Source organism: Aotus nancymaae, unplaced genomic scaffold (assembly GCF_030222135.1).
Source record: "Aotus nancymaae isolate 86718 unplaced genomic scaffold, 86718_ANA_hifiasm-v0.15.2.pri h1tg000008l, whole genome shotgun sequence".
In the NCBI taxonomy this organism is placed as follows: Eukaryota; Metazoa; Chordata; class Mammalia; order Primates; family Aotidae; genus Aotus; species Aotus nancymaae.
This window is the reverse complement of record NW_026988419.1, coordinates 64,876,471-64,893,521: the sequence shown is the minus strand read 5'-3', so window position 1 is coordinate 64,893,521 and position 17,051 is coordinate 64,876,471. Positions and strand designations below refer to the sequence as shown.

General features: G+C 45.0%; 1 protein-coding gene across 1 annotated transcript in view; it reads right to left on the bottom strand.

The window, feature by feature from the left end:
• Window positions 1-17,051, bottom strand: part of LOC135273593 (uncharacterized protein C2orf78-like) — a 132,764-nt gene that overhangs the window by 114,018 nt on the left and 1,695 nt on the right. The window contains exons 2-6 of the mRNA XM_064372782.1: window positions 11,858-12,027; window positions 10,771-10,839; window positions 10,355-10,456; window positions 9,877-10,060; window positions 8,944-9,100 (exon numbers count right to left, since the gene is read on the bottom strand). Of these exons, the coding sequence (XP_064228852.1) occupies window positions 8,944-9,100; window positions 9,877-10,060; window positions 10,355-10,456; window positions 10,771-10,839; window positions 11,858-12,027 (682 nt within the window). The remainder of the gene's footprint in view (window positions 1-8,943; window positions 9,101-9,876; window positions 10,061-10,354; window positions 10,457-10,770; window positions 10,840-11,857; window positions 12,028-17,051) is intronic.

Genomic DNA, 17,051 nt, shown 5'->3' with positions numbered 1-17,051 from the left:
CGGTACTCTTGGTGCAATGGCTTGGCCTGGCTGGAATTTTTGCTCTTGTCCTTCTGGCTGGAGTGCAATGGCTTGGCTTCCCTGGTTTTTTTGCTCTTTTCCTTCAGGCTGGAGTGCAATGGCTTGTCATGGCTGGCTTTTTTGCTCTTTTCCTTCAGGCTGGAGTGCAATGGCCTTATCTCGGCTCACCCCAAGTTCCATGTCCCCAGTTCAAGCAATTCTCCCGCCTCAGACTCCCAAGTTGATGGGCTACATAGTCATAGACACAAATTTTACAACGATAAACTACATGTTTTTTATTTAATTCCTCATATAATGTTTTAAAAGGGTGGGGTAAGAAACACTGTGGTTTAATGGTAAAAGTATTAGACTTGATTCTAGTCTTGTGCTGTTTGCCTGGTTTGACTTACATCTCCAAGCCTTGCCTTTTCATTGTAGATTGTGAATAGTGCTATTTGCCTGAGTACTTCACCTGTGGCAGGTGTGGATCACTGAATGAGACAAGGAATGGAAGCTCTTTGGGAACTCGAGTTCTATGGAAACTGTCCTTACTAGTCTGTATCAAGAGTGAAGGCATTTCATTTGTTTCTTTCAGAAAGAAATTTCATTCTTGTCATACCCTGTTGTTGCTTTCACTCCCTTTTTGTATAATTAAGTTAATTACTGTTGGACATTCTATTTTTAGATAGATGGGTTTGTCTCATTGCAGATTTAGCTGTTAGTATCTTTCTTTTCTTTTAATTCACCGTCCAAAACTGCAATTAAGCTGTTAGTATCTTTCCAGGCCTGTAGTTTACATCACTGAGTCTAATTGAGACTACGCCAAGTTTCCCAGAAGCAGTGAATTTTCGCATTCTGTTAGGTGAGTCTTTATAGTATGTTCCTAAAAAAAAGAATTCCTCTTCAGAGTTATTCATTTTCAGGGCAGTGATAATGTTATGCACTTGTGTGTGTCCTTAGGTTACTTAACCCTGTATTTTCTTTTTATAGACAAACTTATTGGTGTCCACTGTACCCATGGTTTAAACAGGACTAGCTACCTCACTTGTAGGTAAGTTGCTGACCCCAGAGGGAGACCATTTTAAATTTGTCTTTGTCTGTTTACAATGGTAATGTAATCCTGTTGTAAAAAAAAGGAACCAGCATAGAAATACATGAAGTAGAAAGCAGTCTTGCTCCCACCCAACGATTGCCACCATTTATAATTTAGTGCACATCTTTTCAGACTCTAAAAATGCAGATACAAACATACATGTGATTCAATGGTATAATAGTTATACATTCTGTTTTTTAATATGTGATAGACATCTTTGAATGTACTTGGGCTCTTCATTCTTTTTAAGGGCTGTTTTCCTTTGCATACCAAGGAACACCAAAGTCAGAAATTTTTGATATTATTAAAAACATTGACATCGTTATCATTTTTATATAAACATTTTTGAATGCATACACCATAGCCCCAGAGGTAATTTCACTCCAAGTAGAATTTCTGAATCAAATCATATGTGTCCTTATGCTTTTCATGGATGTTGCCACACTGTGCTGATTTATGTTTGTTCATTCTGAAAATATCTCCTGAGCATCTGTTATGTGTAGGCACTGTGCTGGGTGCTAGCAAAGAGACTTCAGCTGCCCTGTGCCTCCTAACAGTCTAGGGAGGGAGTAGATATTAAAGAATCACAAAAATGTCTATAGAATTACAACTCTTGACGAGCGCTGAGAAGGAGAGGGAACGTGGTACAATGAGAGCATGGAACAGGGAGGATTTGACTTCAACGAGAGGACTAGAGATTTCTGTGGAGAGGTCTGAGCAACTATCGGAAGTATGAGTAGGTGTTAACCAGATACGACCGTTGTGGAGAGAACTGTGAACATTAAGGATCAGCAAAGCCCATGTCACAGGAAAACATATACTGTGTTGGAAGAAGTGGCCAGGAGACTGGGCCATGGTGGAAGTATGGCATTAAAATGGAGCTGGAAGTAGGGGTAGGAGCTAAAACCATGCAGAACTATGTGTAAGGTTTTTGTCACTATCTTAAGAACAATAGAAAACCGTTGAATTTTTTGTTGTTGGGGATAGGTGTGGGAAACATAATCACATTTACATTTTCAACCTATCATTTTGCTGCTGAGTTGAAAATACACTGCAGAGGGAAAGGTAGAAGCAAGGAGACACATTAGGAGGTGTTTGTAGGAAGTAAGGCATAATGGTGGAGTGGACCAGGCCATGGCGGTCATTTTGGTGGAAAGATATAGACATATTCTAGAGATATTTACGTCATATTATTGTCAGGAATTGGTGGTGGATTGAAGAGAGTATGGATGAAATGGCTGACAGTGATGGTGACTCCCAAGTTTTTGACCCATTCTGTTGGTTATACAGTATTCTTTGAGATATCACGTTTTTTCCCAATTTGTCTTGTCTTTATCATTGGTTTCTGATAAATACTTTGTCATATTAAGGAAGTCTGTTTCTGTTTTTAGTATATAAAGCATTTTGATAAAAAATGATTCTGTATTTCCTTTTGTTTATTAGTTAAATCATAATAATGTAAATAAATATGTAAATAGATCTTCTGAAGTTGAGTCATCCTTGCATTCTTGAAAAATGTCTTCTTGTGGTCATGGTTTGTCATCCTCTAATAATTGCTGGATTCGATATGCTGATATTTCATTAGGACTTTCATATCTATGTCTGTAAGTTGAAATAGGACCTTTTTTGAAAAAACTTGATTGGTTTTCTTTTCATATATATAAATGACCCAAATTATGTTGTCTTGTTATTTGATTGATGTAGAAGGCATGAGGCCAGGTGATGCAATTGGATGTAAGTATGAGGGTTGTCACTATTTTTCCCTTTTTATAAAAGTTAAAGGTGGAAATGTAAAGGAATTTCTCAAATTTTGGAGACAAGTTTGTAATTCATTTGTTCCAATATAAGATAGTCTTGCCAAAAAGTCTATAGATGTCTGTGGAAGTAGTGAGATATCACAGCCTGAATAGTGCATTTCGGCCTAATTTACTTTTTCTGGGAAAGAGTTGCTTTTTTTTTTTTTTAATGCCAATTAAGGCAGATTTTATTCATCTTTATTTATTTATTTATTTATTTATTTATTTATTTATTTATTTTTGAGATAGGGTTTCGCTCTTGTTACCCAGGCTGGAGTGCAATGGCACGATCTTGGCTCACCGCAACCTCCGCCTCCTGGGTTCAAGCAATTCTCCTCCCTCAGCCTCCCGAGTAGCTGGGATTCCAGGCACGAGCCACCATGCCAAGCTAATTTTTTGTATTTGTAGTAGAGATGGGGTTTCACCATGTTCACCAGGATGGTCTCCATCTTTTGACCTCATGATCCACCCACCTCGGCCTCCCAAAGTGCTGGGATTATACCCGGGAGCCACCGCGCCCGGCCAGACTTGCTTTTTGTACAGTTATTTCCAATAGTTTATGCACTCCTCAGTATTGAATAGGTGCCAGAGACATTGCTTAGAAAGAAAAAACTACATTGAAGACCTTCAGAATGGTCCTATCAGAAAGTCTTGTTTATTTACTTATTTACTTACTTATCTGAGACCGTCTTGCCCTGTCACCCAAGCTGAAGTGCAGTGGCACAATCTTGGCTCACTGCAAACTACGCCTCCCAGGTTCAAACAGTTCTGCCTCAACCTCCCAAGTAACTGGGGTTACAGGCGTGCGCCACCATGCATGGCTAATTTTTATATTTAGTAGAGATTGGATTTCACTATGTTGGTCAGGCTGGTCTGGAACTCCTGACCTAAGGTGTTCCACCCACCTTGGACTCCCAAAGTGCGAGGATTACAGGCGTGAGCCACTGTACCCAGCCCCTTTCACAGGAGCATGTGTCTCAAGCAGAAGCTGCAGTCACAACACTTGTTGCTTGCCATACCTGAAAAGTAGTTGGTCAAGATTTGGGATTACATAGAAGGTTGAGGCAGGGCACAATGGCTCACACTTGTAATCCCAGCATTTTGGGAGGCCCAGGTGGGTGGATCACTTGAGGTCAGGAGTTGGAGACCAGCCTGGCCAATATGGTGAAACCCTGTCTCTACAAAAAATACAAAAAATAGGCCAGGTGCAGTGGCTCATGCCTGTAATCCTAGCATTTTGAGAGGCCAAGGCAGGCAGATCACCTGAGGTCAGGAGTTTGAGACCATCCTGGCCAATGTGGCGAAACCCCATCTCTACTAAAAATGCAAAACTAAGCCAGGCTAGTGGCCGGTGCCTGTAATCCAAGATACTCGGGAGACTGAGGCAGGAGAATCACTTAAACCCAAGAGGTGGAAGTTGCAGTGAGCCAAGATCGTGCCACTGCACTCTAGCCTGGGTGACAGAGCAAGACTCCATCTCAAAAAAAAGAAAAAAAGGTTGAGTTTAAAGCTGGAGGTAGTAAATGCCAAAGAATAATTTAAAAAAAAACTTTTGGCTCTCCCTGATGACAGAGGGACACCCTTCTATACTGCCTTCCATCTCTCTCATAGGTGCCTTTCATAGCCAGCACAACAGTTTTTTTTTTGTTGTTGTTGTTTTTTGACAGAGTCTCACTCTGTCACCTAGGCTGAGTGTGCAGTGGTGTGCTTGGCTCACTGCAACCTCCACCTCTTGGGTTCAAGCGATTCTCCTGCCTCAGCCTCCCGAGTAGCTGGGATTACAGGTGTTGCACCACCACGCCCAGCTAAGTTTTTGTATTTTTAATAGAGATTTCACCATGTAGCCAGGCTGTACTTGAATTGCTATCCTCAGGGGATCTGCCCACCTCAGGCCACCGAGTGCTGGGATCACAGGTGTGAGCCACCGAGTCCAGGCCAGCTCAACTTTCTGAAGTCCTTCTGAACTATCAGGGAGCGGCTCTGCTGCAGGTCTCTGCAGAAGCAGTCACTGCCCCCTCCGAGTGTGAGAAGGTGAAGTTAGGTGTGCAATGCAGAAGGCTTATGTAATCTATCCACATCCTTTCTCTCCTCCACAAAAGGAAGTATTTGATTATATAATTTTATCAATTTCACTATTCCCAATCATTTACTATCCCAATTTTCCAGAACACTTTCCACCAACCACTTTGGAAAGGGCTACCTAGGGAGGGTGAGGTGGCTCACAACTGTAATCTCAGCACTTGGGAGGCCAAGGTCGGTGGATGGCTTGACCCTAGGAGTTCGATACCAGCTGGCCAACGTGACAAAACTCTGTCTCAACACAAAATACAAGAAATAGCCTGGTAAGGGGGTGCTCCCCATAGTCCCAGCTACTCAGGAGGATGAGGAAGGAGAATCGCTTGAGCCCAGGAAGTTGAGGCTGCAATGAACTGAGATCGTGCCACTGCACTCCAGCCTGGGCAAGCGGAGTGAGATCCTGTCCAAAAAAAAAAAAAAAAAAAAAAAAAGGTCAGGAGCTACCTAGCACCTTCCCCACAGCCCTTTCCTCCAAGCACAGAAGACAGCTTCCAGGCGTCCTTGTGTATCACCTGGTCACTGCTGTGTTCCTGCTATGGAACTGGGGGAGCTCAATGCTTAAGTACTAAGTCATATCAGCTCTGTCACATCACTAATGTGCTGAAGGAATTAGAAAGAAGATGATAGTATTCCAGGGAAGTCTCCAAGAATTAATCAACCTGGAGAACTTGCAGGTCAGGTTCCAAACCACTGAATCAAGTTGTCAGAGAGCTCAATAGCTGCCTGGGTCCCAGGTGCTGTGAGGGCCAGACAGGCCTCATTTGTCCATGCTACAGGCACCTGAGCTTTTTCTGTACTCGCCTGGTGTGCAAGCAAAATTATGAGGCGCAGTTTTCACACTTTCATCAAAGTGGCACAGCAGATATTTAGAATTACATCCTGTGTGGGCTTCACAATGGACTCAAGCTGTTCTCCGTCACTGTGGACTCTGCCCCCTGTTCAACCACCACCTTTTTTTCCTTGTAAATGTGCATATTAAGCTTTCAGGAAAATACAGCATTGAACTTTCCACCTTTGTTCTTCCCCCAAGATCTCATTATAATGTCAGCTACCAAGAGAAAAATCCAAGAAGGCAGCTCTCCTACAAACCCCACGGAACCAGCATCCAGGTAAGAGGACTGACCAAATTTGTTCCAACCCTGCAATTAAAATTCCATGAAGCACCTTCAAGGTAAACCACTAGGGAATGTTTTTATTGGCAGCGCTGGCTCTTGTGTGTGTGGGCCAGGTGCAGTGGCTCACACCTGTAATCCCAACATTTTAGGAGGCAGAGCGGGGAGGATCACTTGAGCCCAGGAGCTCAAGACCAGCCTGGGCAACACAGGGAGACCCCAACTCTACATTTAAAAAAAAAAAGGACTGTGGGGGAACCCAAATAGTTCAGACTCTTTGACAGTAAAATTGGTCAGAGCTCCTTGCTGTTCTTTGAATTAGAGTAAAAATAAATTTCACAATATAATCTAAAAGAACTCCGTGCTGATTCTTAACATTTAAGCTGGGTGCAGTGCCTCACAGCCTGTAATCTCAGCATTATGGGAGTCCGAGGTGGGTGGATCACCTGAGGTCAGGAGTTCGAGACCAGCCCATCCAAAATTGTTAAAAGCTGTATCTACTAAAAGTACAAAAATTAGTTGGGCGTGGTGGCACATACCTGTAATCCCAGCTACTCAGGAGGCTGAGGCAGGAGAATCGCTTGAACCCGGGAGGTGGAGGTTGCAGTGAGCTGAGATTATGCCACTGCACTCCAGCCTGGGCAACAGAGCAAAACTGCACCTGAAAAAAAAAAATTAGTTAACAGTCTGAGATAACTTATTCTAGAGAAAACGCATTTAACCAAATATGCCAGTAAATTGAAATATTTCAGTTTTTTCTTCAATAAGAGAATATTTCACAAAAATGGTCTGTTTCTTCTAAATAGGATAAATACTAAGATTCTTTTGTCCTAGAGACCATTCCTATATTGAGTTGATAATCTCACTGCTCTTTATGAAATAAAACAATGTGTCTATATGACTTAGTTTGCAATTTTCCAAGTATAATTTATTCATGTTTATTTAAACCTAAATATTTCTTTTTATAGTTATATGTCAAAAAATAGTGATAGGTTTTATGGCTTACTTAAAGTATAAATGAGGAAAACACACATTTGCCATACCAATAGCTGGTTTTAAGTTTTTTTCAGAGGAAATACTATAATTTAAAAAAAAAAGTTGTAAAATATTTAACAGAGTTTCCAGTTACGATTTCCAAAATGTAAAGATTTAAAACATAATTTAAACAAAACTAAAAATCAGAAGGATTCATTCTTGCTTTTTTTCCTTTTTAAAAAAAAATCAGGCAATTTGTCACAGAAAGTTCAGCATGTGATTGCAGCTGCAGCCTCACTCCTCGTCGGAATCGCTGTCCCTCCACGTGGGGACAGAGTGCCGCATTGAGGACAACAAGACATCTTCAATCTGCTTCTTAGAGTTTTCCTCCAGGTCGGTACTAATTGCTCCAGATTCAGACAGTTTCCACTCCAACTCTACAAGATAATAAGCAAATTACCTAAGGCGCTGTGCTGCAAAGGTTCCCTCACCCTAAGTCCATCAAGCTAGTTTTTTCTGAGTAGAAAATGCAATTATCAAAATTTGGCCTGGCATAGTGGCTCATACTTGTAATCTCAACACTTTTTGGGAGGCTGAGGCATGAGGATCACTTGAGGCTAGGAGTTGAAGACCACCCTGGTTAATATAGTGAGACCCTCATCTCTAAATAATTTTAAAAAATCAACTGGGTAGGCCAAGTGCCATGGCTCAGGCTTGTAATCCCAGCACTTTGGGAAGCCAAGGCAGGTGGATTGCTTAAGCTAGAAGTTCCAGACCAGCCTAGGCAACAGGGTGAAAACTTAGCCAGGCATGGTGGCATGTGCCTGTGGTCCCAGCTACTCAGGAGGCTGAGGTGGGAGGATCACCTTGCAGGTGCAAAGGGTGCCTGGTGTGCAGACGGAAAAACAGGCCAAAGCCACTAATGCAGCTGGCAGTGTCAGGGACAACTGGGCCCCACAGTCTCAGCCTGGGCCTTTCATGAGCGTGCAGAGTTAGGAGAACATCAGGACACATGGCAGCCCCGTGCTTTTACAATTTGCCATCCTGCACCCTTCACCATCTCACTGTGTCAGCGAGGTGGGCATGGCTGGGGTCTCTGTCACCATTTGACAGTAAAGACCCAAAGGGATGGATAGCACACGGCATCTAGTGTCACACAGACTGGGACTGGAATCCAGGCACAGTCTTTCACTAGCTGTGTGACCTTAGGCAAAGGACTTGACCTCTCTGTGCCTCAGTTTCCCCATCTATAAAACGGGGGCTAAAATAATATTCATTGGACACAATTATCTGGATTAGAGGTAACAAATATGAAATGAACATAAGCTCCCCAAGGGCAAGGTTTTCTGCCCTTCTTGTTCTCTGCCATTTTCCACATGCCCAGAACAGCACTTGGTACATAGTAGGTGCCCAATGAATGTAAATAGGTAAAACACAAATGAAATCTGCAAATGATACTGCTGTTCCTTGTCATTACTGCTGCTGTTTAGGCTCTAGGTGACTTACCTAAGGCCACACAGCTGTTCATTGCATAGCCTGGAGTCCAAGATGGCTCTGCTCATCCCAACCTCATGCTGTACCCTGCACACAGGGAACCACCTTTTTAATGAGCTCTGTCTCTAGCAAATGAGAAGACTCCCCAAGCAGCTCCAGGCTAGGATGATGAGACTCTGATGTCTGCTCCCACCTCAGTAACTAATGGAGGGTGCTAGGGATGTGGGAGCTTTCAGGGGAGGGGGCTCTTCTCTGGGATTTGGGTTCTGTCCAGGCCCCAGCAGGTCAGCAGGGTTTCTCCAGGTAGCTCTGCCCATCCTGTTCCCCCTGGGGACCCTCCATGCTGGAAAAGGGAACACTTGCAGAGATGTCCGCCTAGGAGAAGGGGTGCACGCACCTAAGGAGCAAGGTCCCCCATTTCTGGTACAATGTCCTGTCTCTCCTCAGCTCCTCCAGCTCTCTCTCCAACTGCAGGCCCCGAGGCTGGCCCTGGGCACCAGTCCCCAGAGCTGTCAGTCGCACCTGGGTCTTCCAGGGCTGCAGCAAGATCCAGGCTGAAGAGAGGGATGTGCCAACAGGACCAAGCTGCAGACCCGCTTTACAGGGAGGCAAGGGGTAGCCCCCCACAACCTGTCCATCACCCCCACAAATGGCTATCCAAGAACAGCTGCTGAACTGGGCCACCGCCTCCACCCTCATCAGACCACAGGATCCCACCGGCTCCCACCGTGGCCAGACCTCCCTAGGTGCCCAGGGGGAAAAAAGAACTTGGACTTCTCAGCTAAAGGAGCCAAGCTTTGCTCCTGGATCTGAGCTAATGTGACCAGGGGCCATTTCACAGACCAAGAAACTAAGGCTTGTCTGGGCGCAATGGCTCACCCCTGTAATCCCAACACTTTGGGAGACTGAGATGGGAGGATCACTTGAGCCCAAGGCTTTCAGACCACCCTGGGCAACACGGCAATAACTCATCTCTGCTTAATAAAAAAAGAAAAAAGAAAAGAAAGTCAGCGATGTCTGGTGGCATGTGGATATAGTTCTAACTGCTTGGGAGGCTGAGTGGGGAGGATCCTTTAAGCCCAGAACTTCGAGGCTGCAGTGGGCTATGACTGCATCACTGAACTCCAGCCTGGGCAGCAGAACGAGACTGTCAAAAAATACAGAAAAAGAGAAGAAGGAAAGAGAAAGAGAGGCTCAGGGAGGCCCGAGGTCACAGGCCGAGCCAGTGGCACAAAGCCCTTTTCCATCGCAAGCAGGGAGAGAGGTAGGAGAGCCAGGGGAGGGACTGGGTGGTCTCTTGGCTGCATCGGCTTCCTGGGCTCTCACCCACCCAGGTGCCTGTAGGCTGCTGTTAGGTTGAACTCCTGCTGGGGGCCTTTGAACCAGCAGTGCAGGATTTTGTGGTCCTGGCTCTTCTCAGCAAGGATCTCACCCTGCACTGATGCGTTCCAGGCTGACTCGAGTTTGCCCCAGCTGTGGAAGAGGCTCTGTACCAAGACTGTCACTGTGGAAACCTGCAATGAGGTGGGGAGGGGACCAAGGCCTTTGAAGACCCTATTTCCTCCCCCTGGGATGCCCTTTCATCTCTTTTCTATTCATCCCTCAAACGCCCTTCAGTGCCATTTCTGTGAGGCCTAACCTGACTAGTGCAGGCAGGCTAGTTGTCTCTACAGGGCCTTGAGGCAAGAAGAGATACTCCTCTCTGTTGCCCCAGCCTTGAACAGACATAACTTCCCTGTCTCCTCTCCAGTTTGGGGAGAGAATCTGACCTCACTGGGTCGCTATTACTAGTAGCAGGATGTCTGTACCCTGAAGGGTACACGCTGGTAGGTGGCCTTCTCTCCCTGCACCATCACTGTGGTCTTTGGGAGTCCTAGGAAGAGCTGGGTGTGATCTGGCTGGTTTTGGGGCTGGGGGAGGTAGGCCACTTGCAGCCCCCAACTGGCACAAGGCCCCACATGGTACTCTGTGCCCTGCTGGCCCCCATCCCTTGTTCACACAACTCAGGGGCCTCACAGGGAGAAGTGAAAAGGACAAGACAGGGTTTGGGCGTGGCTGAGCCTCCAACCCAATACCAGAACTTTGTACCACCTTGTCCCATGTCACTGACCCTCAGTTCCCCACTGCCAACTTCCCCATTTCCTTAAATGACACTTGCATCCTACCAGATGCTTGAGCCAAAACCTCTGAGCCATAAATTTCCTTTCTGTCACTCCTTTCCCACCGCCAATTCATCAGCAAATCTGGCATCTCCAGGATCTGGACGCTTGCCGGCACCTCCACTGCCACCACCCTGGGCCAGGCAGCCATGCCCTCTGATTGGGTGAAGGGTGGGAGCCGGCTGGTGGTCCACACATCGAGCTCCTGTCTTGGCACCCTCTGCTACACAGAGGCCTCCTCGTGGTCCCTAACATCACCACCGCCCTTGACTCCACCCTGATGCCACCCAGCGCTGCCTCAGAGGGAACTATGCTGCCCTCGGCTGAGCCCAGTCAGTCCCGGACCTTCCCCACCTCCTCCCATCACCCAGTACAGGGAGAGAGTCCGTGCACCAGGTTCCCTCAGCTCTGTGGATGACACTTACGAGTTTTCTCCCAAACCCGTTCTTGCTTCTGCACCAAACGCCTGCAGAGTAGCAACTTCATGACATGCAGTAGTCGGCATAAAAGCGACTTATGTCTGAAAAGTTTTCACTCTTTTTTTTTTGTCAGGTAGAATGTCTATCTACCTGTCTCCAAAGTAGGGTTCCACTTGCTTTCCTATCTTATTTCTCTACCCATCAGCTGCTAAGCAGCAAGATGGGAAATCTAGATCGTCTTTTTTAAGTCTACTTCCCTACATCACTTAAGAACTAACTCTGAGGCCAGGCACAGTGGCTCTTGCCTGTAATCCCAACACTTTGCGAGGCCAAGGCAGGCAGATCACCTGAGGTCAGAAGTTCAAGATCAGCCTGAACAACATGGAGAAACCCTGTCTCTACTAAAAATACAAAATTAGCCAGGTGTGGTGGTGCATGCTTGCAATCCCAGCTACTCAGAGGCTGAGGCAGGAGAATCGCTTGAACCTGGTTGGTGGAGGTTGCAGTGAGCCGAGATCATGCCATTGTACTCCAGCCTGCGCAACAAGAGCAAAATTCCATCACACACACAAAAAGAACTAACTCTGATAGTTGTAGAGACTGGGAGGGCCAAACTTCACACATCTGTGAGCTGCTATCTGCCCACAGGCCTCCGCTTTTGTCTGCCTCTGTACCAGAAAAAGATCTCAGTGGCAGGGGACCAGGCATGTGCTGGGGGCTGAGCACTGCTCACCTGGAGGTAGATGGTAGCTGGGGTGTAGACCTGGATATTGCCTTCCCTGTTGGGGCCCTGACTCCTGCAGGCCACACTGACCACCAAGTCCTTTAGGGTCCAGGCCTTGCCCAGCATCAGCTCCAGGACAGCTTGGAACTCAGCTTGGTGTGGCCAGTACAACCTTTGAGCTGCAGACCATCAGCCATGGACTATCCAGGTTCAAGGCTCCTGTGAGAGACAGAGAAGGAGAATCTGGTATGCAAGGCAGAGAGGAAGCTTCTAGCAGGCAGCAAGAGGTCCCCAGAGTCTCATCACAGCCTTGATGGGAAAAACAGGGAAAAACTAGGCATGAGGGAACTTTCTAGGATATTAGCAATGTTGTGACTCAAGACAGGGGTTTGGATCACACAGGTGTATACATCTGTCAAAACTCAGGGAGATGTATGCATTTCACTCTGCTTAATGAAACTCACGCTGAAACGTTTAGGGTGAAATGTATCAATGTCTACAACTTACTTTGAACTGCATGGAAAAAATTAGAGGGCTGGATAGGTGGAGAGAGAGGTGATGAGGTAAGTGGGGTAAACTGTTAATAGCAGAACCTAGTATGAGAGGATGCTGGTGATCACCGTACCATTCACCCAACTCTTCTGAATGCTTGCAGTTTTTTCCTAATAAAAGGTTGGAAGGCCGAGCGCAGTGGCTCATGCCTGTAATCCCAGCACTTTGGGAGGCCAAGGCGGGAGGATCACTTGAGTCTAGGAGTTTGAGAGTAGCCTGGACCCCATATCTACAAAAAAAAAAATACAAAAATTAGCCAGGAGTGGTGGTGCACACCTGTTGTTCCAGCTACTCTGCAGGCTGAGGCAGGAGAATTGCTTGAACCCGGGAGGCAGAGGTTTCAGTGAGCTGAGATCGAACCACTGTACTACATAGCCTGGGCGAAAGAACGAGACTCCATTTCAATTAAAAAAAAAAAAGATGTGGTCCTGTTGCTTTTCTTAAGGAAGAAAAAAAGATGTGGAAGACTAAGGTGGTCTAGTATGTGTCACAGAAATTTAGGAGAGAACCGGAAGTATAAAGTACTTAAAAAGATAAAGACATTTTCCAGAATTAATGAAAGACACCGATTCACGCAGATCTAGAAACTTACACAAATCCTAAGTGCATTAAATAAAATAAACCCATACCTCCACATATATTGAAGCTGCAGGATATCAGGGAAATTTGTAAAGGCAGTGGCAAAAGTCAGACGACCTGTGAGATAGTAATGATGAGGCTTACGTACTTCCCAACAGCAGCAAGGAAAGCCAGAAGACAGTGGAATAGTGTCATCAATAGTTAAGGGAAAAAGCGACTCTTCACCCAAAGTTGTTTATAACCAGTGAAGCTCTCTTGTAGGAATGAACTAGATGAATTAGATGAACGAGACATTTCAGACACAGAATGGATGTGTTTGTCACCAGTGGACACTCACTAAAGGAAAGTTAAGGAATTTGCAGCTAGGTGTGGTGGCTCATGCCTGTAAGCCCAGCACTTTGGGAGGCTGAGGCAGGTGGATCACCTGAGGTCTGTAGTTCAAGACCAGCCTGGCCAACATGGTGAAACCCTGTCTCTACCAAAACTACAAAAATTAGCTGGTGTGGTGGCAGGCACCTTAATCCCATCTACTTGGGAGGCTGAGGCAGAAGAGTCGCTTGAACCCAGGAGGCAGAGGTTGCAGTGAGTCGAGACCATGCCATTGCACTCCAGCCTGGGCAACAAGAGTGAAACTTCATCTCAAAAAAAATAAATAAATAAAAAGGGGACTTTGCTTTGTGCAGAAAGGTGATGAACTGATGAAAGGTCTAAGGTTCAAGAAAGCATGGTGGCTAAAAAAGGGGAGTGAAAATCTGAATGAACATTGACTTCACATAGTAATACAAAGAATGTCTTGTTTGGGACATAAGATACAACTAAAAATCAGGACAAAAGAGCACACAAACTGAAGGGGGATTAATTGGAGTTCAAGCATTCTTAGACCTTTACAAAGTATTCAAGAGGTTGGCAAACTTGTACATTTCAAAAATATTTTAGTCAAGGTAACAGTAAAAAAAAAATTTGAGAGTATAACTTTTACAGTAATGGGAGAAAAAACCTCAGTTAATTCAAAAGAAGACCAGATGGAAGAACAAAAAGAAATAGAAAAGCAGGTATTAGATCCAAACTAAGATTTTAGACGGAAATCTAAAACAGTAATCGCAATAGACTTAAATAGATAACCCTTAATACTCTTAACCATATGATCCAGCAATCATGCTCCTAGGTATTTACTCAACTGACTTGAAAACTCATGTTCACACAAAACTTGCACACAAATGTTTAAGCGTCTTTATTCATTATCACTCGAAACTGGAAACAGCCAAAATGCTCATCAATAGATGAATGTATAAACAAGCTGTGGTATATCAATACAATGGTATGTTTTTCAGCAACAAAAGGAAATGCGCTATCAAGCCACACATAGAAAAACCATGGATGCTAAGTGAAATGAGCCAGTCTGAAAGGGATGTGACTATTTATCCCCCAGCCCCATGATGAAACTTGACCCCAATGTTGGAGGTGGAGCCTGATAGGAGGAATCTGGGTCATGGGAGTGGATCCCTCATGGATAGATTAAAATCCTCTGATATGATCTGGATCTGTGTCCCCACCCAGAGCCCACGATGTTTAATTGTAATCCCCAGTGCTGGAGGTGATTGTATCATGAGGTGGATTTCTCATGAATGGTTTAGCACTATCCCCCTGGGTACTGTCCTCACAATTGATAGTGATTCTTGTAAGATCTAATTGTTTAAAAGTGCATAGCACCTCCTCCTTCACTCTCTTGCTCCTGTTCCCACCATATGAGGCACTTCACTCCCCCTTTGCCTTCTGCCATGATTAGAAGCTTCCTAAGGCCTCCCCAGAAGCAGAAGCCAGCATCATGCTTCCTGTACAGCCCGCAAAACCGAACCATGAGCCAATTAAACCTCTTTTCTTTGTAAATTACCAAGTCTCACGTGCTTCTCTATAGCAACATGAGAACAGACTAACACACCCTCCCTGAAAGGGAAGGGGGTACATGCAATGGGATGAGTACTCACTTTATTAGTTTACATGACAGCTGGTGGTTAAAAAGAGCCGGTTAAAAAAGTACCTTCCTCCCCTCTTACTATGTGATCTTTGCACATCGGTTCCTTTCGCCTTTCACCATGCATAGAAGCAGGCTGAGGCCATCACCAGAAGCAGATGCTGGTGCCGTGCTTCTTGTATAGCCTGCAGATCTGTGGGCCAAATAAACCTCTTTATAAATTACCCAGCCTCAGGTATTTCTTTCTAGCTACACTAAAAGGACTAACGTAACGTTCTGGAAAAGGCAAAACTTTAGAGACATTAAAAAGATCAGTGGTTGCCAGGGGTTCAGGGGAGAGTGGAAGGGTTGAATACGTAAAACACATGGGACTTTCAGGGAATGAAACTATTCTGAATGATACAATAATGGTGGAGAGATGATAATAGGGTTTCATTAAAATTCATAGAACTTAATGGCACAAAGAGTGAATCTTTCTTTTTTTTTTTTTGAGTTGGAGTCTTTCTCTGTCACCCAGGCTGGATTGCAGTAGTGCAATGTCGGCTCACTGCAACCTCAGCCTCCTGGGTTCAAGCAATTCTCCTGCCTCAGCGTCCTGGGTAGCTGGGATTATAGGCATGAGCCACCATGCCTGAATGATTTTTTGTATTTTTAGTAGAGACAAGGTTTCACCATATTGGTCAGGCCGGTCTTGAACTCCTGACCTTGTGATCTGCCCACCTTGGTCTCCCAAAGTGCTGGGATCACCGGCATGAGCCACCACGCCCAGCCAGGAGTGAATCTTAATATACACAAATTTTACAAAATCTTCAGAGGGTTGGGGGAATCCCTGGATGAAATGCAGAATGAGACAAGGCAATCTAACTGCAGGACAAATGTATGAAACAACCTCACAGAGGAGGTTTGGGGGAAATGTGCTAACCTAAGTAGCACTGAAAATGAGTGGAGTCCATGACGTGAAGGGCAAAAGGAGCTATACACAAGCACTGTCACCAGTTGATAAAGTCACTTATCACATGGGTATTAATTAACAGTTGAAACACTGCTATACATATACAGAGAACTGAACAGTTAAATACACAGATGGCAGATGGTAGGAGCCAGGTTTCTCACTGTCAGCATGGGAGGTTACAGATAAGTGGGGGCACGGGTGAGTTCACGCAAGAATAATCCATGAGGTAATGGATTAGAGTTGGAGTCATCACTGTGAACTCATCTTTAGTTTAGTTTGTTTTTTGTTTGTTTGTTTGTTTGTTTTGAGATGGAGCCTCGCTCTGTTGCCCAGACTGGAGTACAGTGGCACAACCTCTACTCAATGCAACTTCTGACTCCCGAGTTCAAGCAATTCTGCCTCAGCCTCCCAAGTAGCTGGGATTACAGGCATGCACCGCCATGCCAGCTAATGTTTTTATTTTTAGTAGAGAAGGGGTTTCGCCATGTTGTCCAGGCTGGTCTTGAACTCCTGACCTCAGGTGATCCACCTGCCTCTGCCTCCCAAAGTGCTGGGATTACAGATATAAGCCACTGTGTCCAGCAATTCCTGTTTAATTTAATTTAGATACGGATGCTTATGAACAGAAATATTTAGGTAATGTATATGCATGGAGTAGTACATACATACACATTTCCTTGCTCTGTCAGTTGAGGGAGGCTTAAAAAGGAATGACACCCAGTAGCAAAGAACACACTTGTCACTCAGATATTGATTTCTAATCTCATTCTCCAAAAAACGAACCAGGGCTCCTCGAAGAGATGGCTGATTCTAAAATTGGAGCAGGAAATGTAGAGGATAAGCCTGGAGCATCTTGTCATTCCAGAAGGCAGAAAACTGCTGAACAAACAAACACAAACCCACAATGATGAGAGTATGTCAGAGGTCCAGGAGCCAACTGACAGATCTCCCAGTGGCTAGAGCTGGAACAATTTGAGTAACAAAATAAATATTGGATTATAACCCAAAATATAAACTACATATCTATGATTTCATACTGATAAAGAAATGATTGAATAACTAATTTGCCAGGCATGGTGGCTCACGCCTATAATCCCAACATTTTAGGAGGCCAAGGTGGGCGGATCACCTAAGGTCAGGAGTTCAAG